The sequence below is a fragment of the Oncorhynchus mykiss genome, chromosome 24 (assembly GCF_013265735.2).
Source record: "Oncorhynchus mykiss isolate Arlee chromosome 24, USDA_OmykA_1.1, whole genome shotgun sequence".
Taxonomy (NCBI): Eukaryota; Metazoa; Chordata; class Actinopteri; order Salmoniformes; family Salmonidae; genus Oncorhynchus; species Oncorhynchus mykiss.
This window is the reverse complement of record NC_048588.1, coordinates 4,051,391-4,075,685: the sequence shown is the minus strand read 5'-3', so window position 1 is coordinate 4,075,685 and position 24,295 is coordinate 4,051,391. Positions and strand designations below refer to the sequence as shown.

Genomic DNA, 24,295 nt, shown 5'->3' with positions numbered 1-24,295 from the left:
TCTGTAGCAGATTGGTGTCACATGACTTGTTCATGAGCACATGTAATTGACAGGGTCGTTCGTGGACAGGAGAGGGAGAGCGAGGCAGGAGAGATAGAGAGAGATGCTAGTGGGAGTTACCAGCGGAGGATCGGCGGGGGAATGGAGCGTACTTTTTGTTGATTGAGGGGGACCTACCGTTTCTCCCGCGGCAGAAGCGGTAGTTCCCTCCCCAGGACAAGCATCAGTTTCCAAATGTAACCCCGGGTGGTGGACATATATGGATATTTATAGGTTAAACAAAGAAATGTGTCTAGAACATCACCAAGACAATCCCGGAAATAACAGACATACCCTCAGCCGGTCACGTAGGCTACGTTGCTGGAAGCTTTGCGTTACTGATAGGTAAGTGTACAATCAGCTGACAGACAGAGGGCTATAATTTGCCCGGGCTACTATTATTACGTGCACGTTGTTGATCTGATTTCTGAATCGTAGCTAAACTCACTCCAAAATAATCCAACATAGGCTATCTGTATGTTGGAAGGAATGCAAACACGTGTAGGCTATATGTCTTAAATTATTGGCTATGCATGCAGGCTATACACTGTAGTAATGTGAATGCATAACAAGGTAGAGTGGCATGCGTTCTTCAGATTAGCTGCTCTGACAGTGTGTTTGCCCCCTCATCGTGAAGTGGGGAATTATTATAACCGATATCAATATTATGACTTTAATGTGTTGTTATTGCCTGAAATATATTGTCATAAAAATATTTTAGGATTGAACTGCTGTAACAAATCAATTACTATTTAACTACCCGAGTCACTATAGCCCCATGTCGGAATAGAATATATATTATATTATTAGAATATAATAAAACATATTTAAAGCAATGTAGGCCTATTTAAAGTTAGTCAATAAATGTAGGCAACGCTACATAAGATATTAGGACTACGGTTAAATGTGTCTACAAAGTGTAGGGTCCCTTGGAGGTTTCTTAATTTATGGAATATGAATAGTCTAGGCCTGGTGGGAAGATTACGCTGATTTATGTTTAGCTTGAGTATTTTGTCCCAAGCATGTGAGGCTATACGATTAGCCTACTTATTATAGGCTATAACGGCAATCGCAGTCAAGTAATTATTGTATCATTTTGTTTTAGAAACGTTTCAAGCTTCTGAATACCAGAAAACATTTCAATCGAAGACAAATGTGAAACCATTTAAAGGAAATTCATGAATGAAAGAAAAACGGTGACAAGGAGACTTTTTAAATATGAAACTTCCCAAAACTGTGGCACCGCTCCTCTCTCGCAGCCTCGGCAGTTGTGCTGCACTCTCGCTCTCGCACGGTGGCTCCGGTAAAAAATGAGGCGAGGACGTGGGCTACGTGCGCATCTAGCACTAGACGAGATGAAATGGAGAGCTTGGAACACACGGACCTTTTAAATCCAAGCTCTTCCCACGGACACAACAGTTTTCCAGCCTCCGGCGAGAGAGTGAGAAACGGTGAACACATATTTGGAGCTGCCGAGTTTCAACCTTTCCAAACCAACATGGGACTCAATGGACTAAACGGCTACTGCCAGGGCATAGCGCCGGTTGGGAGCGCCACGGCCGCGGAATTACTGTCTGGTCTGGCTTCAAAAACAAGCACTTCCAGCATCACGGTTTTAAAGAAACAGACGAATACTGGGCTGCCGTTCTATAACGGTGGGATTGTGTCTCCGTTCGCAACCATTGAGGGCAGCCACAGTGGTCCCAACGGTTACCCTCCGCAAGTGAAAGGGGTGGGGGAGACACCCAATGGCCTTGCGCAACCCCTAGGCAGCAGAGCACGCCTCGTGGAGAATGGGGACAGAACACAACATGAGAAATGCATTCTTCTGGTGAAGAGACCCAATGGTGACCCGCAGGTCAAACAGCTGCACCATAGGAAGCGGAGAGGTGAGGAGAACCGGGACATGGGTTCTGAGACGCCCAAAGGTTGTGCCTTATCAGTGGGTTCAGGTTTAGGTACTCTAGGTATGATGGCCTATGGACCAGGTGAGTCGATAACCCCGGACTGCAAACGGAGACGAGTGTCGGAGAGCGAAGTTCACAAAGCGGAGCCCTCCAAACCCGGCAAGGCTGTCCTCCCTCTTGCTGCCAACGGCGACAGCAGCATCAACAATAACCATAGCAACCTCAACCACTGCGCCACCCCTCACCCCTCTTTGCCTGACCCTCACAACAACAAGCTGCACCACAATGTACACAAGGTGATGCTGCTGGGCCCTGGGGTTGTTCCAGGCCAGCTGTCCCCGGTGGAGGCCAACAGCATCCAGTCTCTACCGTTACCAGCCGGGGTGGGCTGGTCGGCGGAGAGTATCGCCCAGCAGTACATCGTGCCCTGCCTGACTTCCTATGGTATCTGTGTGAAGGACAGTTTCCTGGGGCCACGGCTGGGTGAGTCGGTGCTGGGCGAGGTGGAGAGTCTGAACCGCAGCGGGAAGTTCCGGGGGGGTCAGCTGGTCAGCCAGAGGAGCATCCCCTCACGGAATATCCGTGGAGACCAGATCGCCTGGGTGGAGGGGCACGAGCCGGGTTGCGAGGGCATCGCCATGCTGATGGCACACATCGACGAGGCCGTGATGCACAGCGCTGCCAACGGGCAGCTGGGGGACTGTGTCATCAATGGACGCACCAAGGTGAGAGAACTGGAAGGGTGGGGGAGGACCGAGGGGCAGGGTAGCAGGTAGAGACGGTGGGTTTGAGGACAGGAAGGGACGGCGTCATCACTTGGAGCACCAAGATGAGGGGAGATGTGGGACGAGAAGCTGGGAAAGAGGGAATATAGAGAATTGTGGAAGGGAACAGGGTGAGCTGGGGACTCAGTGTCATCAATGGCCATATCATGCTGAGGAGGATGAGGGGTGAGAAGGAGGAGAGACTGAAATAGAAAGGATTAGTACCAATGTCAACGTTTTATGTAATTCTACGCCATAGATAGGGGGGTGCGGTGTCCCATTTTGATGACATCATCTACTGTGATCCTGAACTGGCACTATCATATCACTGACAAAGGGTGGGTATGTAATCCTGTCTGTTCTCCCTCCCTGTCTCATTCAATGTGATAGGGCCACACCCTCAGGTAAGTGGGGCCATAGCTGTCCTATATGCCCCCGACTTCTCCCATGCCAGTGTATGCCCCTATTGTCATGCCACTGTTTATGCCAATGTTCTCATACCACTGGCAGCAAGTCAACCTTCTGGGAGCTATCTGGTCTGAGATCGGTGTTTCACTAGCTTTGATGACCGCTCTTTCAATCTCTCACCCATACGCAAACAAGGCATTCTTGTGGCTGGTTTGGTAAGGGTGCGTGTGTTTGATTGGTTGGTGTCTGTTTGGATGGCTGTGTATGTTTGATTGTTTGCTTGCCTAGCCTATTGTAGGCTACTTCTGTATGGTATGCGCTTGTTTGGCTCGTTTTTGTCTTTGTGTGTTTGAGATTATGAATGTACGAAAGAATGGTTATTTTTAACCGTCCTCAGCATAGCATAAAACATTAATATTACAAGCTTAGACAATGGCCAGATATGACTGACAGGTTTGGGTTCAGTTCAAATTGAAGTCACACAATTCAGGAAGCAAAAAAAAAATGTGTGTGTGTGTGTGTGTATACACACATATATATATATATATATATATATATATATATATATACACACACACACACACACATATATATATATATATATATATATATATATATTTTTTTAAATGAATAGTTTCTCCTTTTCAGTTTATTAAGAATTCCCTGAAAAGCCCTGTTCAGTTATTTAATTGGAATTTCAGTTGACTTCCTGAATAGACTGACTTTCATTCGATTACCAAGGAGCAGTAGTTGGCTACAGTGCTGTAAGCTGTCAGTGAGCTTGCCCAGTGACGCAGGTCTGGATATTTGAGCCAGGTCCTACGTCTATCTTTGCGTATTATGTCACGGTCGTACGTCTGTCACCCAGTCTCACTGCATTCTCCCAGGTTTCCATCCCACCCTGACCCAGTTTCTCAGCCCACTCAGCCCTCTCCCAAAGCAGGGTTCAGACCTATCTAGTCCTTGGTTCAACTAGACTAGAGCATGGTTTGAGTCCTGTACAAGCTGCAGTACATCATACTGAATATAACCCTATTGTGTTTCACTGTAAGTCACTTTGATATAATCTGCTACCTAGTGACTGTGTTATATTAACATATTATCTCAGTTGTTCACTACTGAACCTTGACCCCAGGGTCTGCCTCTTATCAGTGGCGTTAGTCATTGAAGGACTGTCTAGACTTTGTTACGCCACATTTACTCAAAGAGCTTGAAGTGAAATATTTCATTTCAATATTTATAGTAGATAAAGTAGTGATGGTGGGGATAGAAGTCATGATAGAAGTGGTAGAGGGCATAGCAGTAATAGTTGTGGTAGTTGTAGCCTTAATAGAATTAGTAGTAGTAGCTATAATGTAGGGTACTACGTGTAATAGTAGTAATAGTTGAGGTAGTTGTAGCCTCACTAGTGGTAGTAGTTGGGCAATTCCATGGTAGCGGAATTACGCAGAGACTCACATTTTTTCACTTTAAAATGTATACCAAACAAAAACCATTGCTTTCAAAGTTGAACAAACCATACAGCTCTATGCACAAGGACTACTTTGAACAATTTCACACAAAGTTTTACAAAAACACATTACGTGAAGAACTGTGCAGATACAAAGTTTGGTAACCGAACAAAACTGAGATTTTATCAAGCTTTGCATCGGCACAGTTTTTCCAGTAAATGTGTTTTTATTTATTTGAGTGAATTGTTCAAAGCAGTCGTTGTGCTTTGAAATCAATGTTTGTTTTTTGTTTGGCATACATTTTAAAGTTAAAAAATCTCTACGTATTTCCATTATAGTGGAATTGCCCAGTTGTAGTGTATGGTGGTAGTAATAGTTGTAGCTTTAGAAGTAGTAGTAACTGTAGTGTAGGGTAGTAGTAACAGTAGTGTAGGGTGGTAGTAATAGTTGTAGCTTTAGAAGTAGTAGTAACTGTAGTGTAGGGTGGTAGTAATAGTTGTAGCTTTAGAAGTAGTAGTAACTGTAGTGTAGGGTGGTAGTAATAGTTGTAGCTTTAGAAGTAGTTGTAACTGTAGTGTAGGGTGGTAGTAATAGTTGTAGCTTTAGAAGTAGTAGTAACTGTAGTGTAGGGTGGTAGTAATAGTTGTAGCTTTAGAAGTAGTAGTAACTGTAGTGTAGGGTGGTAGTAATAGTTGTAGCTTTAGAAGTAGTTGTAACTGTAGTGTAGGGTGGTAGTAATAGTTGTAGCTTTAGAAGTAGTAGTAACTGTAAGGTATGGTAGTAGTAGTAACTGTAGTGTAGGGTGGTAGTAATAGTTGTAGCTTTAGAAGTAGTAGTAACTGTAGTGTAGGGTAGTAGTAGTAACTGTAAGGTAAGGTAGTAGTAACTGTAGTGGAGGGTGGTAGTAATAGTTGTAGCTTTAGAAGTAGTAGTAACTGTAAGGTAGGGTAGTAGTAGTGGTAGTCATAGTGGTACTGCAGTACTTGTGGATTTAGCCTAGCGTGCGAGTGGAGCACCAGTTCCAGGGTTAACAGTGTGTGTGCAGTAGAGATGTGAGGGCTAGCAGCAGTAACAGTGTTCAGTGGGTCAGAGCTGTCAGAATATGGGCTCTTCACCTTTCGTGGGGTGCAGTGCGTACGTGCTCGCGCGTCTGTGTACACTACATTATCAAACCGTAGCTGCGTGGCGACCCCGTGGGAGTAGTAGAGATACACCTTGCCCCCACAGTGACATACTTTCTGGAATACCCAGACACCATGTGTTTGAACAGGGACGTCACTCTCCCAGTCATCAGCCCTTTGCTCCTCTGTCATGGAACTGACTATTCTTCTTCCAGGTCAAAGGTTATGCTTGCTCTGGTCCATGAGTGTGGCAGGCAGGCAGCTGATGCTAAATGGGTTAGTTGAGCCACAAGCCAATGTCCCTGCTCATATGTTCCATCACAACTCCCCTACTCTTGCCTTGGCATACTGTGCCATCTTGAACGGAAAGAATGTACTTGCTGTGTGTTATGTAGTGTGGTGGAAGTGGATAGAACAGTAGCAATGAGTCATAGATCAAGGTATGAATTGAGGGGGTGGAAGTGGGCGAGGCAAAGATTAGAATAACAGAAAGGGAGGGAGGAGTTCGGCTAATTTACAAGGTCATTGCGCCAGCAGTTCTCTGCTCTTTAATGTGTTTCTTCTTTCTTTTTTTTAAGGTGCAATATGCCATTTCCTGGTTGCAGAATTTCTACTAGTTTCCTAATTTCAGTTTGTGACCAAACAAGCAATATATAGTGTAGAATATCATTGTACCATCTAAACTGCTGTGAAATATATTTTCAATAACCAAAAATATTGTATTTTCAGCTGTTTGAAGGAAAACGTAAAAGACGCAAAAACAAACCTTAAAGGGAAGCATAGAAATAGTGCACATAGCAAGTCCAACAAGCGGTAGATCTGTTCTTTCAATGAGAATTACGGATCTATAATGCACGTTTCTATGTGAATTTAGTCAGGTCTTCCAAAAGTTACATATTGTAGCTTTTAATACTTTTTATTTATTGGTTTTTAAATTGCAACAGAATCACAACAAAAGCTATATACATTTACCCCCAACCTGAAACTTGCTTTCGTTTTCCTATGTCGATCTGTACGTAGCTCCGATCTGTATTAGCCTACTGTCTATATGGCTCAGTAAGTACTGTCCCCCACCATTGTTTCTCTCTAATGTTATGTGTCTATTCTTTCCTTTTGTCCTTCTTTCTCGTTGTTCCCTCTTTTTTCCCCCCCACTTCTTCCTTTCGGTCCTCTCTCCCACTCCCTTTCTCCTGCGTCTTATCAGCCCCTCTAGCTTCTCTGCCAAACTATTTCCCCTCCGTTTCCTTGGTAACAGGGCCATACAGAGCGTAGCACTGCAGTGTGTGTGTGTGTGTGTGTGTGTGTGTGTGTGCCCAGAATAATGCCACCATAGCACCAGCTGGAGCTCAACCCAATGCACGCTCAGCAAACACACACCAGCTCTAGCTCCATCCAAGCACAACGCAGCAGCGACAATATATCACCAGAAAAGGTGCAGAGAAAGAGTGGTAGAGCGAGAGATGGGTAGAGAGAGCGAGTAGTAGATGAAGAGAAGAGTGGACGAGAGAAGGAAGAAGAAGATATCTTAGGTAGGGAGAGATGGATGTTATTTCGAAGGAGTGAGATGAGAGGTGGTTCAGAGGGATAGACAGCGCCCGATGCAGCAGCGCCAGCCGTATCATGAGTGTCTAGTGCAGTGTGCCCTCAGATGCCCCTCCCAGAGAGACTGCCGCGCTGCTGCACACAGGAACAGCCAGGGAGATGCTAGCAACTAGCATTTAGCCTAGCGCACTCACGATCCAGTACCAAGCTAGCTACTAAGACAAAGAGACATGTAAAACAAATGACGAGAGCTTTACATAGGCTTTAAGGTACTGAGAGGATCACACTGCTCTTCACACTTCCTTCCTATCCTTACCCGTTCAGTTTACAGAAGGCCGAAGGATCATGTAACCATTTGCACTCAAATGCAAAACCGTTTTAAAGATGAGCATTTACTTTTCTCTGGGTGACCTCCTAGGGGATTTTAGTGCTTGTTGTTTGTCCTGGGAGAGTAGGCTCTGGAAGAGCATGGTTCTTGTGATCTCAGCTTGTTTTGGAGCTTTTTACAGCAGGGGTTGATGACTCATACTGACTCTGAGAGCAGTCCGGACTGCGTTTCGGTGTTCTATGCCAAACAGTCACACATTCTCTACTTACTGTATGAACACATGCCCACTCACCTTTCAAGCGATTCTCACACACAGAGAGCACTTCCCAAGTGCAGTCCATCTTGGGTTTGAAATTCAGCGTGTCACTGTTTGTGTCTCGGCGTGCGTGTGTTCTAGTGTGTGACTGTCTGTGTGTTTACGTTGTGTTTTGTTTGTGTGTGTGTGTGTGGTCTCAAATTATGCTGACAGTAGGCTGGGTTGGTTGCGTTTGCATAAAGAGTCACACTGGTGGGTAGTGTGACGTTCTGATTTACAGAGCAGGGGAGAAAAGAGTGTACATAGTATAAATGACCGCTTTGTCAGGTTACTGGAAATGGAGGAGCACACACACACACACACACACACACACACACACACACACACACAGAGAGACAGAGACACACCCTCAGCCCTGTGGTTAGTGTGACTCAAGCAAGATGGGGTCCATCACCAGGCATGACTCATCAAGGCTGATCAGCTTTTTCTGCTAGATACCCGACCTCATTAACAAGTACACACTCAGCCGCAGCGGAGGGAAAATGATGAGTTGATTTCAGTCTGGAAACTGTGAGATGATGGATATATACGATTAGAGAGGTGAAGAGGAAGATAGAAATATAATGGGATTTAATGACTATCCAATAAAGTTTATTTCACTAGAAGTAAACCTGTAATAATACACTCCTATTTTTCCTATTTGCTTCCAATAATTCACAGACGGGCATGGTGCATTACTTCATCAACTTATGTCAGTGTCAGCTCAGCTGGTTAGTCAGGCCCGAGACTTACTGCAGGTCCACAGAGAGCCTTAGAACCCAATGTACCTGTATCGATCCCTGGACAGGCACCGTCTGTCCTTAGCTCAACCTTACTGACTCATCCAGAAATACACAGGCCAGCTGAGCACACAGAGTTCACCTCAGTCCAACACATTTGTCACTGTCTGATCGGCACAGAATTTGCCATCACAGCATAGAACAGCTCACATCAGCCCAGTCCAGTAAAACCCACACAGGCCCACTTCAGCTAAGCTCAGCCTGGCAAATCCCCAGCCCAGTATACACCTACCTATCCCAGTGCTAGTTAGTTAGCCTAGCACTACCCTGATGCTCTCCCCTCTCTCGTCTGTCTGTCAGTGTGTCTGTCTCATCAGGGTCAGGCCCTGTATTTGTTCAGCCTTATCTCTCTCCTGCCTCTGTCCTCCATGCCCCTTATCTGCTGGCAGTATGCTATGACAGCGTGCTCTGACTTTTTTATTTTACTTCTTTCCAGGAACAGCCTGTTCTCTCTCTCTCTCTCTCTCTGGCCTTCATCTTGGCAGGCAGGCATGCGGGCAGAGACAGGAGGCAACGCTATTAGGGCATTAATGCTGGTGCCAGTGGTGCCCATTAGATTGGCACGGAGGCTCTGAGAGATTTGAACAGAGATTGAAGAAGGCTGATCTGATCGCGACACGTCGGGTCATGCCGTTTGAATGAGATCAGGGGCTGGGAGCAACAGGAGAGGAGAGCGACTGGGATGCCGTTGTATGGTCACGGTGTTTGTGACATTCATATGCCGGTTTGACTGACTCTCACAGATCTGGTTGACTACTGGCTTACATCTCTACTAGCGCTGGTTTGGACTGTGTCATGTCTCAATGAACGCTGGTGTACAAGAACTTTGTGTGTTTATACACGCATGTGCATATCCTCCAGGCTAGGGCTGTGCTGTGGCACGGTACATGTTAATTGTGGTTAAGTATGCAACAGTTGCATGTGCTCTCAGGCCCCAAAAATGTGCACTTATAAATACTACATGCATACATGCAGTGGGCTGCAATCTTCAACACCATGGTCAGTGCAAGCATCAAACATCTATTGGCTGTATATCTACCACTAAGCATCAAACATCTATTGGCTGTATATCTACCACTAAGCAATCACACATCTATTGGCTGTATATCTACCACTAAGCAATCAAACATCTATTGGCTGTATATCTACCCCTAAGCATCAAACATCTATTGGCTGTATATCTACCACTAAGCATCAAACATCTATTGGCTGTATATCTACCACTAAGCAATCACACATCTATTGGCTGTATATCTACCACTAAGCAATCACACATATATTGGCTGTATATCTACCCCAAAGCATCAAACATCTATTGGCTGTATATCTACCCCTAAGCATCAAACATCTATTGGCTGTATATCTACCACTAAGCATCAAACATGTATTGGCTGTATATCTACCGCTAAGCATCAAACATCTATTGGCTGTATATCTACCGCTAAGCAATCACACATCTATTGGCTGTATATCTACCACTAAGCATCAAACATTTTATTGGCTGCATATCTACCACTATAGTGCTTTTCTCATTTGTTTCCGTTGACATTTTTTTGCGAGGGTAATGAGTGAGGTTAGGGGATGCGAGGTTAGAGGATGCGACTATTAGCGACTAAAACATTCTGGAAGCCCGCTGGAAGTGCTTGACAACATATAAATGTTCACCAGCATTTCTCTGTGCCCTCACACTGATTGCTTAGCAACAGAGCAGAGTGAATTGAGACTGTGATTTCCATCTCAATCCCAGATAAAGAGCTCTTCCACAGTGAGTCGGGATCAACGCAAATGCCTTAGTAAGGCCATTCTTCCCCACAATGCAACACCACCACCCATGGTGCTGATGACATCATATTTCCCAGAAGCAGCCTGACCCTGTCGTGAACGAACACCCCACCCCCCATCTGTCAAAACACAATACATTACATTAGAGCAGCCAGCCATATTTTGAGTGTTCTTAAAAAAGCTACTGTACCGATTTATACTGTACTATTTTCACTAGCCAAACCTTTAATCAAGTCTTACTTACAGCCCATGTCCTGTGTGTTTATACACCAAAATGTTATCAGTTGAATTATGTAGCCACGTTCACCAGTCCCAAGTACAGTAAATCACATCGGGATTACTGTAATGTCTGTCCTCTACACACTGACTCCCGGAGGGACTTCAGAGGAGCTCTGTCCTGGCTGTGTGTGTGGGACTTGTTGGTGGGTAGAGACCAGCGGGTTGGGGCTGGAGTCAGAAGTTAATGAACACACACACAGCGTGTGAGCGTCGCGTGGTAATGAGGCGAGACGATGGTGGCCGGCAGGCTGGCCAGAGAGTCACACAGGCAGAAGGGAACACTTGTACTTTGGCCTGTATCACTCTTCCATAATGAGACTGAGCCAGATTATGGTTTGGCTACAGATGGGAGTATTTGGGTGTCATCTTGGTATCCCGTGACTGTTCACTATGTCGGATATGATTATTGAGGTGTGTATTTGACACAGCTGCTTTGCACCACAGCATGCAGACAGCTGACTGGCACTGTAATGGATTCAGTGGATTTGAACATGAAGGACTTTGTCGTCACTCTGTATTGAAGCTTCTGGGCTTGACAGTTCTGGAGTGACACTGAATGATACTGTCTTCTCTCCCTGCTCGCTCCTCATTCCTTGCTGATAACTGAGCCAATATTTGTCTAAATGAGCCGAGCTGGAGTGAAAGAGGAAGTCAGTCCTTCGCTCTTCACCAGTGTTTACTCTTCCCCCTTGTACTCTGTGATGGGCTGGGAGAGGGGAGGAGAGAGAAAGGAGAAGGAGCTATGGAGGGACAGAGGAGAGGGAAGGTAAAGACAGAGAGAAAAGGAGAAATAATGACAGAATTTTTAAAGAGAAGGGAAGACCAAGTGAGAGAGAGAGAGAAAACAAAGGGAGGCAGAGAGAAACGACAGTGGAAGAGTGAGAAAAGACAGGCAGAGTAAAACAAAAAGGGAGAAAAGGTTCTTGTTCAGAGTTGAAGGGATGAGGTGTAGTGTACTCTTCAGGGTTCTGATCTGTATCGTGATGAAGTATCCGTGCCCTGACAGAACACACCGTCATTGAGACCCTGATGGCTTTCTTTCTCACATTCCTGCTCTCACACACACACACACACACACACACACACACACACACGCACCAAACCTGACCCAAACAACCTCCCCAGCAGAGATACAAAGGCTAGGGGCCCGATTCCGACTCGAGTTAAGCGTGAGTAAATGGACCGTAATTCCATTTTTATCCACTTCTCTATGCATATTCTGACCTTGAACGTAAGCATGAGAATAGGCTTTCTTTCTCACATTCCTGCTCTCACACACACACACACACACACACACACACACACACACGCACCAAACCTGACCCAAACAACCTCCCCAGCAGAGATACAAAGGCTAGGGGCCCGATTCCGACTCGAGTTAAGCGTGAGTAAATGGACCGTAATTCCATTTTTATCCACTTCTCTATGCATATTCTGACCTTGAACGTAAGCATGAGAATAGCGTGCTATTCGTTTTGGGTGGAGATGGACTAAATTACGGTGTGGCTGAGGTATCTGTCTACAGATACGCCGTTTTCTGACCTTGATTTAATTCCCTAATAATTACACAACCTTTACGAGCGAGGAAACCAAGAACATCGTCTAGCGAACCTACCAGTTCCAAGTGGAAACCTACTTCATTTTTCCCCAGATAGAAATAGCACCATTCTCCATGCACTGTAATGTACAAACTATAAGAGCTATTGATACGAGCTAGGTAAATGAGTAATCCATTTGGATAAGGGAAGTGTAAATATAAATGACACTTGTTTTAGTTATATTTGAACTTGTAATCACCGGAGGGAGACATGTGAAACCAGTCGTATGGCAGAAAACTGAAATTCTGAAATGCTGTGCCAATATGCAGAATTTTAATTGTATGGCCTTTTAACTTTCAGGGATGGGCACTCTCGAATATCTTATTTAGAGGCTACCCCGACTTTCTCTGTTGACCATTTCTGTCATGTTAAATATTACCCACTATCAGTATCGGCCGTCAGTAGGCCTAATAACCGCACATATCCAACTGCCAATTTACGGTTAGTTCCATTCAGTTGGTATAGCCTACATTATCATTCCATTTAATTACATTGTTTAGTTTACCTTCATTTGCTTCCTCCGCAAAATGACGGCCAAGTGGTTGACTTGGGGTCAGTGCCACAGACACAGATTAAGACTAGTCTTGGACAAAAAAGCAAGCTCAATGGAAAATGCTTTTTATTTCAGTATTAGGATTAATCTGTGTCTGGGAAACCACCCCTTGGTGTTCTAGAGGTGTTGGATCAGAGCCTTTGTGACACAGTATTATTATTAGGATTAGTATTGAACAAGGTCACGCATCATGTGTGTTCACCATGTGTGGCATTATGCTAATATGGCTAGGTTTACACAGGCAGCCCAATTCTGATATTTTTTTCCACTAATGAGTCTTTTGACCAATCACATCAGATCTTTTTCAGTGCTGATCTGATTGGTCAAAAAAATAAATAAAAATAAGTTCAGAATTGGGCAGCCTGTGTTAACCCAGCCTGTGTTAAATGTGGTGTTGGTGATATGTGGTGTTAGTTTTTCGCACAGTTGCGTGCAGCGAAGGAATGTGTACTCCCAGCCCATTCAGAAACACACATCCCTAGAGAAGCACAGCCTAACACAGCCTTGCCTAGCAGGGGGAAATGCCAGCCAGAGGCCTTTGTTACTCTACTGATACTCAAGGGACTGTCTCCAGTCCAGTCCAGTACAGGTGAGGTTGAAACATTAGCTGAGAAGTTACATGCTCACTGTCCAATCCTCAACAGGACCAGCTAGTTAGAGTTTGAGTACCGTCTTGTGAAGACGATAACCCATGTCTTTCTCTATAATAAAGCTCTTAGAACAGTCCGAGTTTATAGTAATGTGTGACCCGTAATGTATGCATGTGGGTTAGAATTGTAGTGGTCCTGCACAACCGTGTTTAAGACACAGAGAAATCATTGGGACACTGACTGTCTCTATACAGAACCATGGGACTCTGAGTGAGTACAGTAACCTATATGGTGCCCTATGCAGTGGAATATCAAGCCTTTTACCTGATTGGTGGGTAAAGGGTTCGGCCCACTGATGATACGGTACAGGCTCAGTGAAATGGGGGTGGCGACATGGCTGCCATACCCGGCCATTATGGCTTAAAGGCACAGCGTCTAGTTTCACAGCGCAGACTGAGTGTGCATGCTTCACTCTTCACACGATTTAAAATGGGCCATGGCACAAAACCCTTATTACAGACCCGTCGCCACGTTAGTAGCCAAACAAAAACCTAACCCTTGAAGTCCTACAATTACAGGTTAAATGGAAGCTCTAACGTTGGTTACAGGGAGGCCCTTACTCTCTTTATCACCTTGCTTAACTCACACAGTGCTCTCTCAGAACCCATATATAGGGTAAACTGTGCTCGGTCCCTGGTGAGGAGGATGGAAGGTTCCCAGCTCCCAAGGCCAGGCCAGGCTGTTTCCCTGCCACCCTACCTCCCAATGCCGGGGTGTTCCAGTTGCCTCACGGGGAGGGAGGGAATGTCTGGGTTGTGTTTTTATAACACGTCTTAAAGGGGAACTGTACCTGCTGATTTGGCCTCTTTTTTTCCCCCTCTTGTTCCTCAAGAAATGCTGGCGGCCATGATGGAAGCCAAACACGGTGTGATTTGATGTGGGTCCTTGCCACCACCAAGACACACCAGAGTAGAGTACCACAGTATGAGTCATAATACCCTTAAAACCTAGCGGTCAAAATAGGGAAATGGTTCCAATCGTTTTTCCACAGGAGATTTTAGAAACACTTAAAATAAGGGCTGTGTTTTGTGTATGCTTACCCTGGCGTGACAATTTGATAACCGTGTAAATCTCTCTCCGTACAAGGTGACTTATCAATATCAATATCAGTATCTCTGGATTAACTATCTAATGTTAGCTAAATGTAGTCATTAATAAATTGGCAACATTTCTTTAAATGAACAATTCTTTGAACTGTCTTGTGCACGTTTTAAAAGGACCCAATACCTGTTAGCAAAGGTGTCAGCTAGAGATGACGTGCAGGAGCTTGCACAGGGATTTGTAGTTGTGCATGTCGTCTACTTTGATGCTAATTAGCATTTTCGAATCCGAGAGTGAAAAAAAGCCAAATATACTGATAAAAGTCACCTTGTCCGAGAGAGATTTACACGGTCATCAAAACGTCACGCCAGGGTAAGCCTACACGAAACACAGCCCCCTTATTTGCAGTGTTTCTAAAAATCCCCTATGGGAAAAATGAATGGTGGAAAAATGATTGGAACCATTTCCCCGTTTGACCATGAGGTTTCCAGGGCTTCTGAATCGAGTGCACCTTCCCGCCAACAGCGCAACACAAAAAAAATAAAAAGGAGCGCAAGCCTTGTTGTTGGCTTTCATACAGAAATGTTTGAAGATCGACGAGTCGCTTGCAATCGACCGGTTTGTAACCACTGATGTAGAATAAAACAACCCTTTACATAATTACCATAGAAGTAGTGGTCTACTAATATAACAATGTGGCACTTTTCATTGTCATTCCCAGCCGATACAGATACTGGTGGTGGTAATGGGGCTACCTTGGCAAATACCTTCCTGTGTGGTGCCCAGTATACAACAGGAGTTCCCTGATCCTGGTGTAGAACACATAGGGTTTCTCCCTCCCCATATTGACTGATTCAATTCAATAATTAAAAAAAAAAGACGAGACATCATTCCGAGACATCAGTATCAAGCCCGTCATCACATCATCTTGCAAGTTTCCATGTGCTGGCTCCATACATGTTTCTGTGAAAAACATACACACATAGTCACTGTTCAGTTATGCCTCAGGATGGCATGTCCTTTTCATTGGAGTCGAGTGAGACTGGCAAGGCTACTTGTGTCGCATTACACACTTTCATTCGGAGGTCTTGCCCGACAAGCTTTAAAAATAGCAAGTGAACAGTGAATAAAATGATTTTTGGAGGTCGTTAAACCATTGCAATCACATTGGTGGACATGTAATGAAATCCAACTTTGCTCCTTCTGGTAGGTCCCGGAATCCATTCATGACCAGAAGATCAGTCTGGCCCCCAGAAAAAACACGGTCAACAACTATCATCATACCTCAAATATAAACATAGCTCGAGAAAGAATGTAATCTTGTTTGGAAGCGAATTCTACGCTTTACAGATGTAGACTGACTGACTCCAAATTGGATTAGATTCAGGCCGGTGACACCCTTACACTCTGCAACCAACGTTGACATGTTTTGCTATTGACCTGGGTTGGTTTGAGTTTGTTGCTGCTAGTTAGTACACTATTGTAGTCATGCATGAGTTAGCTAGTTAATATCACCATAGCTGCATCCAATATTAATTTGTGCCCTAGACATTGGTTGCACATCAGAGGCTAATGTGACTGTAGTCTAAATTACACTAACTTAGAGTGGCATGGAAATACGATGGCTTTACTAAAGTAGGCAAATAATTGGTAGGAAACCATTTTGCCATAAGATGTCGTCAAATTTACTTTAGAGAGATGGCAATATTGCTATTACTGTTTGTCAAAAATAGCTAGCTAGCAATGTTAATGTTAGCTTGTTAAAATGCTGGCTAAAGCTGGCTAAAGTTACAGTATTCAGCATCTAAAGTCAATCTGGCAACATCACAATCATGATGATCGCAATCATGATGTTATCGTGTTTCCAAGCCAAATCTCAATTGTATTAGGTAAGCTAACGTTAGCTAGCTAGCAAGCTATGCTAGCGATAATGGTGATAATGATTATCAAAATATACATAACCAGATACATAACCAGAAGTCTATTGTCTAGCTACCAGTATACTCACCATCACTGGGGACCAACGAACTTCTACCTTTTCTGCATGATATAGGGTCCTTCGGCAGGGCATGCAAACCATAGTTGTTGGCTGTGCATCCTGCAGGTAGCACGCATTCCAAGGTCAATCTGGGCTTTTCGGTGTCAAAAGGGCATGATCCTTTGAACGCATTGGTTGGGGATGATGAAACAACCAAGCCCCGTTCAATAAAGGGAAGCGAAGTGGGCGGTGGGGAAATGTTAACGTCCTGTGGGACTCCCGGCCACGGCCAGTTGTGGCACAGCCCGGGAATGAACCCAGGTCCTGCACTGCAATGTAGTGCATTTGACCACTGCGCTACTCGGGAGGCCCGAGGTGTGTGTTCTTACTGTAACCGACTAACATCCCCGTCTTCTCTCCTCAGGCTATGGTGGCCTGTTACCCAGGTAACGGCACGGGGTACATCCGTCACGTGGACAACCCTAACGGTGACGGCCGCTGCATCACCTGCATTTACTATCTCAACAAGAACTGGGATGTCAAGGTACAATGGAACATTGAGTCTCATATATCTAATCTACCGTATTTTACAGTCCCACCAGATTTTCCCTGTCTGCCATGGGTTTCGAACCGGCAACCCTCTGGCTACTCACCTGCCTCTCTAACCTCAAGGCTATGGATAAGGCACTGTGCATCTAACATGACACCTATTTGTGTGTGTGGTCAGGTTCAAGGAGGTTTGCTGCAGATCTATCCAGAGGGGAAGAGTGTGGTGGCCAACATAGAACCGCTGTTTGACCGTCTGCTCATCTTCTGGTCCGACCGCAGGAACCCACACGAGGTTAAGCCGGCCTACGCTACACGGTGAGTGACCACACACACACACACACACACACACGGGAAAGGATATACGGACACGCTTGGTGCACAAATTGACGATGTATGTCGCGCAGCTGAGAGTCGAGTGGAGACAAACTGATTTAATCATTCGTCCTGATGAGCCCTTACCAGCTAGCTAATTTATGCTTGTGGCTAGAAAGTTCAGTGAGAATTTGACACTTGTCTGCCGAATTTGGGACTTGGGAGAGTGTTCAGAATCATAAAGTTTTTAAATTAGTATTTTTTTTACTATAATACCGTAGTTGTCATTTTTTGGTGAAAACCATGCTTTAGCTGTCATCCTGGCCTGATACTAGCTACACTATCTAGATACTTCCCCTGCTCGCCAAGAGGGCCCCTTGGTGTTGTTGTGTTGCCGGCATGCGGCACAAACTGTAACCCGTTGAGCAGTAACGTTAGACTGTATCATGTTGACACCTAGGTGGTTACTACCACATGCAGTATTGCGTATTTGTTTCTTGTGTAGGCTGCTATCCTTCTCAAAATAAAGTGGGATGGAACAAATTGGCGACATTAACCCCTCGCCAGCGACATGTGATACGGCTGCCCCGGGGGAAGCAACGACGTAGCACCTCCATACAATACCGTTGCAGCCGCTTGTCGTCGCGTTAGCTAATTGGCATGTCACGGTGACATCCAGATGAGGACCAGTACTACAAAGTTATTTCTCCCTCGCATATCTAAATAAACATCTCTTTCTTTTACCTGTTTCAACTGGCACAGTGCTGCTTTTGTTGCCAGCATAACCTAGCTAGCTGGGAAGGACTCACCAGGATAACTGACTGAACCAAATCTACTCAACTCTCAGCTGCGTGACATACGTCTATCTATTTGGGCACCAGGCGTACCCGTATGGCCCCTCCCCGAGCGCGCGCACACACAAATGCATGCTGACATGGACTCGTACTAGGGTCAGAGAGGTGACACAGAATGTACATTTACAAAGCCACTGCATGCTTGCTGAGACGCAATGTATCCCATCTCTCACACATGTCCCATAGGTATTGTATAGTCAAACAGAGATTTACTATGGACTAAGGCACACAAAGTCATTCCCAGAGAGGGTTTTTGGATGACTCCCACTGCTTTCAGTTCCCTGAAAGTGTGCCACATCGTTTGACCATAACCACATCCACTCAACCCCCCCCCCACCCCCACCACACTTCCTCTCTGCCGAGCCGTTACAACCTCTAACCCACTTTTTTTGCCTTCACACACAGTGCAGTATCTGTTCACTAAAGGCTCTTAATGGTGTTGGGGATGCTTTTACCTGCTCTGTTAAAGGGATACTTCAGAGTCAGATGAACTCGTGGATACCATTTGTATGTCTCTGCATCCGGCATGAAGGAAGTTAGAGGTAGTTTCGCGAGTCAATGATAACTAGTGTTAGTGCAGTGACTGGAAGTCTATGGTATCTACTAGCATGCGCTAACACTCATTAGCAAATTCCTTCAAACTGCACGCAAGACAACATCAAAATGGTATCCGGGAGTTCATCTGACTCTGGGGAAGTAGATAAAGGGCTTCATTGCCAAAATCCCGACGTATCCCTTTAACAGATTATAGATCCACTCTCATGCTGATGATCCACTGTTGAGAGAAGTATGAACTCAGCCAGAGCCTATTCATGATGATGTGATCATGCAGATTATTTTTTTCATATACATACTGAAAGCTGGAACGCAGCAGTCAGAAGTACGCCACAAATATTTGACACGTGATTGGCCTGATTCTAGTTCATTAGTTAGTCCTCTCCTCTCTGTCTGACAGCTGGGGGGTGAGGTGGGGCTCAGGACAGGAAGAACGTATTTCCTGACTGGGATTGGGGTCAGGGGTGGAGGGAGAGAGGGAGGGTGGTTGGTTCTGTTGCAGCTCTCGTGCTTGAGGGAGAGAGACAGGAATAAACAACACAACCCCACTGAGAAGCCCCACAGGAGAGGCAATGACCCTGACTTAACCCTCCACGGACCAAAACCAGCTCAGACTTAACCCTCCATGGATCAAAACCAGCTCAGGCTTAACCCTCCACGGACCAAAACCAGCTCAGGCTTAACCCTCCACGGACCAAAACCAGCTCAGGCTTAACCCTCCACGGATCAAAACCAGCTCAGACTTAACCCTCCACGGATCAAAACCAGCTCAGGCTTAACCCTCCACGGACCAAAACCAGCTCAGGCTTAACCCTCCACGGACCAAAACCAGCTCAGACTTAACCCTCCACGGATCAAAACCAGCTCAGACTTAACCCTCCACGGACCAAAACCAGCTCAGACTTAACCCTCCACGGACCGTATATAGCACAGACTTAACCTTCTCCTATGCTGTCCCATGCTGTACTATACTGTGCTGAATTAGTCTGTACTTGCTTGTGAGCTGAGAATCTCTGTTGTCAGTCTGATCAGATCATCGTGTGTTACAGCTATGCCATCACTGTCTGGTACTTTGATGCCAAGGAGAGGGCCGAGGCCAGAGAGAAGTACAGACTGGGTGAGTTACAGTTCTGAATGTCTGACTTACATGTACCGTAATAGCGTGCATGAAACGGTTTATGCACTTTGTACAGTACATTTTTCAAAAAGTGTTTTTGACTCTTGGCTCCACCGCCATTTCTTGTGTCCATAGCAACCGGACAGAAAGGTGTTCAAGTGCCCGTCACTCAAAACAACAAAACCTAAATCTTGTTCAATCCCCCCCCAGCTCTTTATTGGTTGAGAGGAGATACGGCAGCATCTGATTGGGCAGTTGAGGGAAAGAGGGCGGAGATAGAACACAGTGGACTCAGTTGGCGAATGGAGCGAGGCAGGGTCAGACTGACTCAGGTGGCATAAGGGCAAAAGAGGATGAAGACGACTCCTCTTCATCAGATAATTCAAAAATTCTTTAAAGACAACAAACTGAATGGACAGACTCTTGTTTTTGCCTCATCAATAATCAGTGCTATTATAATATAATCAGAAAACAATCTTCTCTGCTCTCGCAAACTTTTCATCTCGGTCAAAAGATAAGGGGTAACATACAATAGACATTTCTCCAATCAAAAAGCAGGCCTAAGGAGACAGGAGCACCATCTGCGGCGGCGGCGGAGGAATACGATTGCATCTGGTTTTCAGGGGAAACTGAAAAAGAGCTTTTGGACATTAACAAGACGATACTCCATCTTAACTCCACCTTCACATTTACTAGATTGGTTCAACAGTGCAGAAGAGAACCTCGCCATGTAGTTCTCTCATCAGGTTAAGACAGTTAAGGAAATGTGATTGGAGGTCCTGACATTCACACACATCGTGACACGTCCAGTGTGTTGCCTCAGCTTACACCCAGCCATCAGTAAACAACGCACCATTAAAGAGGAAGTGACCTCACAGGAAATGGTCCTTTACATACCACACAGTAGTGTGACATTCAGCTATCCCAGCATTCATGTTGTTGGAGACCCTGTTAGGGCATCCACCTGCCACCAGTGTACAGAGAAGACTGAAGACTCTCTTTATCGCAGAGAAACATGAAGACTCTTTAACTCAACTAGTCAACAGAAAAAAATCAATACTGTTTGTTCATGTGACAGTCAGTGAGAAAGGAGTGTGTAATGTCAGAAAGCAATGTAATACAATTCCAAGAGCGTGTTTTTGTTTGTGAACGTTTTTGAAGACGACACCTAAACAAAGGTGGTTCGAAGGCAGGTCGAAACAGGGTTTGCTGAATGTTATAGTGTGTGTGTGTGTGTGAAAATGTACTGTACAAGCAACCCTGTTACTAGTATCTTGGTGGTCCCAGTTGCACCTGTAAGACCCACCCCTCCCTATACGGAGACTAGAGGCTGCATCAGCACTATCATCACCTACAGTGCATTCTGGTCAACTCAAACATACAATAGATTGGACACGGTTCACCACAACATCTGAATCTAACCTAACCCAAACCCTCAGTCAACCTTGTTATACTGCACAGAAACAAATGTTAATGCACAGAAGGGTCTGTGTGAAACTACTGCAGTGTCTGTCTGTCTAACTATGCTTGTGGGGACTAGAAGTCTCCACAAGAATGGTAAATAAACAAACATTTAACTGTGGACATTTTAGTTCGTCTCCACAAGGAAAAATTATATTTCTATGGGGTTTAGGGTTAAGGAAAATATGATTTTGAGTGGGAATCAATTGTACCCCCCAACAAGGTTAGTTAAATGTGTGTGTGTGCGTGTGTGTGTGTCTGGCCTTGAATGGGGGTGGGGAGGCGCTTGACTGTGTTTTGTGTGTGTGTGTGTGACAGACTGGGTAAGAGAGAAGTAAAAATATGACTTTTCAGAAATGCTATCTGTGAATGATCAGTGTACATTTTTTAAACAAACTGCTTTTATGCTGTGGATAATATGGTTGAGATGCAATAGTGACTAAAACAATGAGAACAAAAAAATGTTGCCTCAGTTTTTTCAGATATTTTGCATTATTGAATTAAAATGTGTTTTTGTACAAGAAGACTTGTTTATTTTTTGCCTTCTTGAACATGGAGTACTCCTTTCTCATTCTGGACAGAGTCACTGATACAACACAGAGCAGGGACCCTGTCTGGACATTCAGGGGAATTATGAACGATACATACACACACATACACTGAGGCCATACAGTAAGAAGTCCACTCTCTTACCACAATCATGCAGCCATTTCCTCTCCCAGACCTGTCTCAGCAGTGGTGAGGGAAGAATAGGGAGGTATAAAGATAGACTGAATGTCAAGAGACTGGCAAGAGACAAACAGAGAGAGTAATATTAAACTGGTGGTGGGTGGGCAGCTTGCATGTCACTACAGATTTGAGATCACAGCGTGGTCACACAGTGTTCTGCAGACCAGAATGAACTCCATGGCTCCAATTTTTGACCAGTAGTGCACAAGGGAATAAGGGTGCTATTTGGGACCTAAGTCTATGATATCCCCGAATCTGCCCCTCCCTCTATACTAACCCCATTCCTGTTCCTCCTCTCTCTACCACCTCTTTTCATAACCCAAATGCTCATAGCCTCAGCCCCCTTTATGTAACCATATCAATATCAAGTATCTACCAACACGGCTGCTACAGTATGACAACATAAATCCACTCGCTCACATGAAGAGACACACACACATAATTGGAAAGATAAACCCAGCCACACAAACCAAGACAATGGTCCTAGTGCCTCTCACTTCTCGTCTGGGAAAAAAAAGTCCATTCACATCCACTTATTTTTCTGCACCCTCCTGGAGCCAGTCCAGGAGTCTATAGTCACCACACAAGCACAACCTCAACCTCTCAGTGCTCAGTGTTCAGGGCCCATCTCCACAAAGCGGCTCAAGAGTAGGAGTACTGATCTAGGATCAGTTGTGCCTTTTAGATCACATTCATGAGATTATATGAACTGATCCTAGATCAGCACTCATACTCTGAGGCACTTTGTGGATACGGGCCCAAACATCCAGACAAGCAGGCTGCAATGATGAATGGACTGTTCCTTTTGGAATAATACCGTGGGGTGTTGTCACAGTATAAAAGCAATGTACTGCTTGCACTTCATTTTAAAAGTGTGATCACCATAAAGAGAAGCCCTGGTGTGTGGCAGGGCCTACAGACAATCACGGACTACGAAAGGAAAACCCGCCACGTCACGGACACCGACGCCTTGCTTCCAGACAAACTAAACACCTTCTTTGCCCACTTTGAGGATAACACAGTGCCACCAACGCGGCCCGCTACCAAGGAATGTGGGCTCTCCTTCTCCGTGGCTGACGTGAGGAAGACATTTAAACATGTTAACCCTCGCAAGGCTGCCGGCCCAGGTGGCATCCCTAGCCACGTCCTCAGAGCATGCGCAAACCAGCTGGCTGTGTGTTCACCGACATATTCAATCTCTCCCTATCACAGTCTGCTGTCCCCACATTCCTCAAGATGGCCACCATTGTTCCTGTACCCAATAATGCAAAGGTAACTGAACTAAATTACTATCGCCCAGGAGCACTGACTTGTCATCATGAAGCGCTTTGAGAGACTAGTCAATGATCCTATCACCTCCACCTTACCTGTCACCCTAGACCCTCTTCAATTTGCTTACTGCCCAAATAGGTCCGCAGACAATGCAATCACCATCACACTGCCCTATCCCATCTGGACATGTAAGAATGCTATTCATTGACTATAGCTCAGCATTCAAAACTATAGTACCCTCCAAGCTCAACATTAAGCTTGAGGCCCGAGTCTCAACCCCACCCTGTGCGATTGGGTCCTGGACTTCATGAAGGGCCGACCCCAGGTGGTGAAGGTAGGAAACAGCATCTCCACTTTGCTGATCCTCAACACTGGGGCCCCACAAGGGTGTGTGCTCAGCCCCCTCTTGTTCTCCCTATTCACCCATGACTGCATGGCCATTTAAAAAAAAAATATATATTATATTATTTAACCAGGAAAGCTAGTTGAGAACAAGTTCTCATTAACAACTGCGACCTGGCCAAGATAAAGCAAAGCAGTGCGACACAAATAACAACACAGAGTTACACATGGAATAAACAAGCGTACAATCAATAACGCAATAGAAAAAAAGGAAGTCTATATAGTGTGTGCAAATAGCATTAGGAGGTAAAGCAATAAATAGGCCAGAGTAGTGAAGTAATTACAGTTTAGCAAATTAATACTGGAGTGATAGATGAGCAGATGATGTGCACGTAGAAATACTGGTGTGCAAAAGAGCAGAAAAGTAAATAAAAACTGTATGGGGATGAGGAGGTAGATTGGGTGGGCTATTTACAGATGGGCTATGCACAGCTGCAGCGATCGGTTAACTGCTCAGATAGCTGATGTTTAAAGTTAGTGAGGGAAATATAAGTCTCCAGCTTCAGCG

The 24,295-nt window shown here is 45.0% G+C and overlaps 1 protein-coding gene across 1 annotated transcript; it reads left to right on the top strand.

The window, feature by feature from the left end:
* Nucleotides 1-21,908, top strand: egln2 (egl-9 family hypoxia-inducible factor 2). The gene is made up of 6 exons (XM_021581831.2): nucleotides 1-384; nucleotides 1,145-2,671; nucleotides 16,961-17,080; nucleotides 17,264-17,400; nucleotides 19,856-19,923; nucleotides 20,059-21,908. Exons 2-6 carry the CDS (start codon nucleotides 1,400-1,402, stop codon nucleotides 20,109-20,111), a joined length of 1,650 nt encoding a protein of 549 aa, XP_021437506.1. The 5' UTR covers nucleotides 1-384; nucleotides 1,145-1,399; the 3' UTR covers nucleotides 20,112-21,908.
* The last annotated feature ends 2,387 nt before the right edge of the window (nucleotides 21,909-24,295 follow it).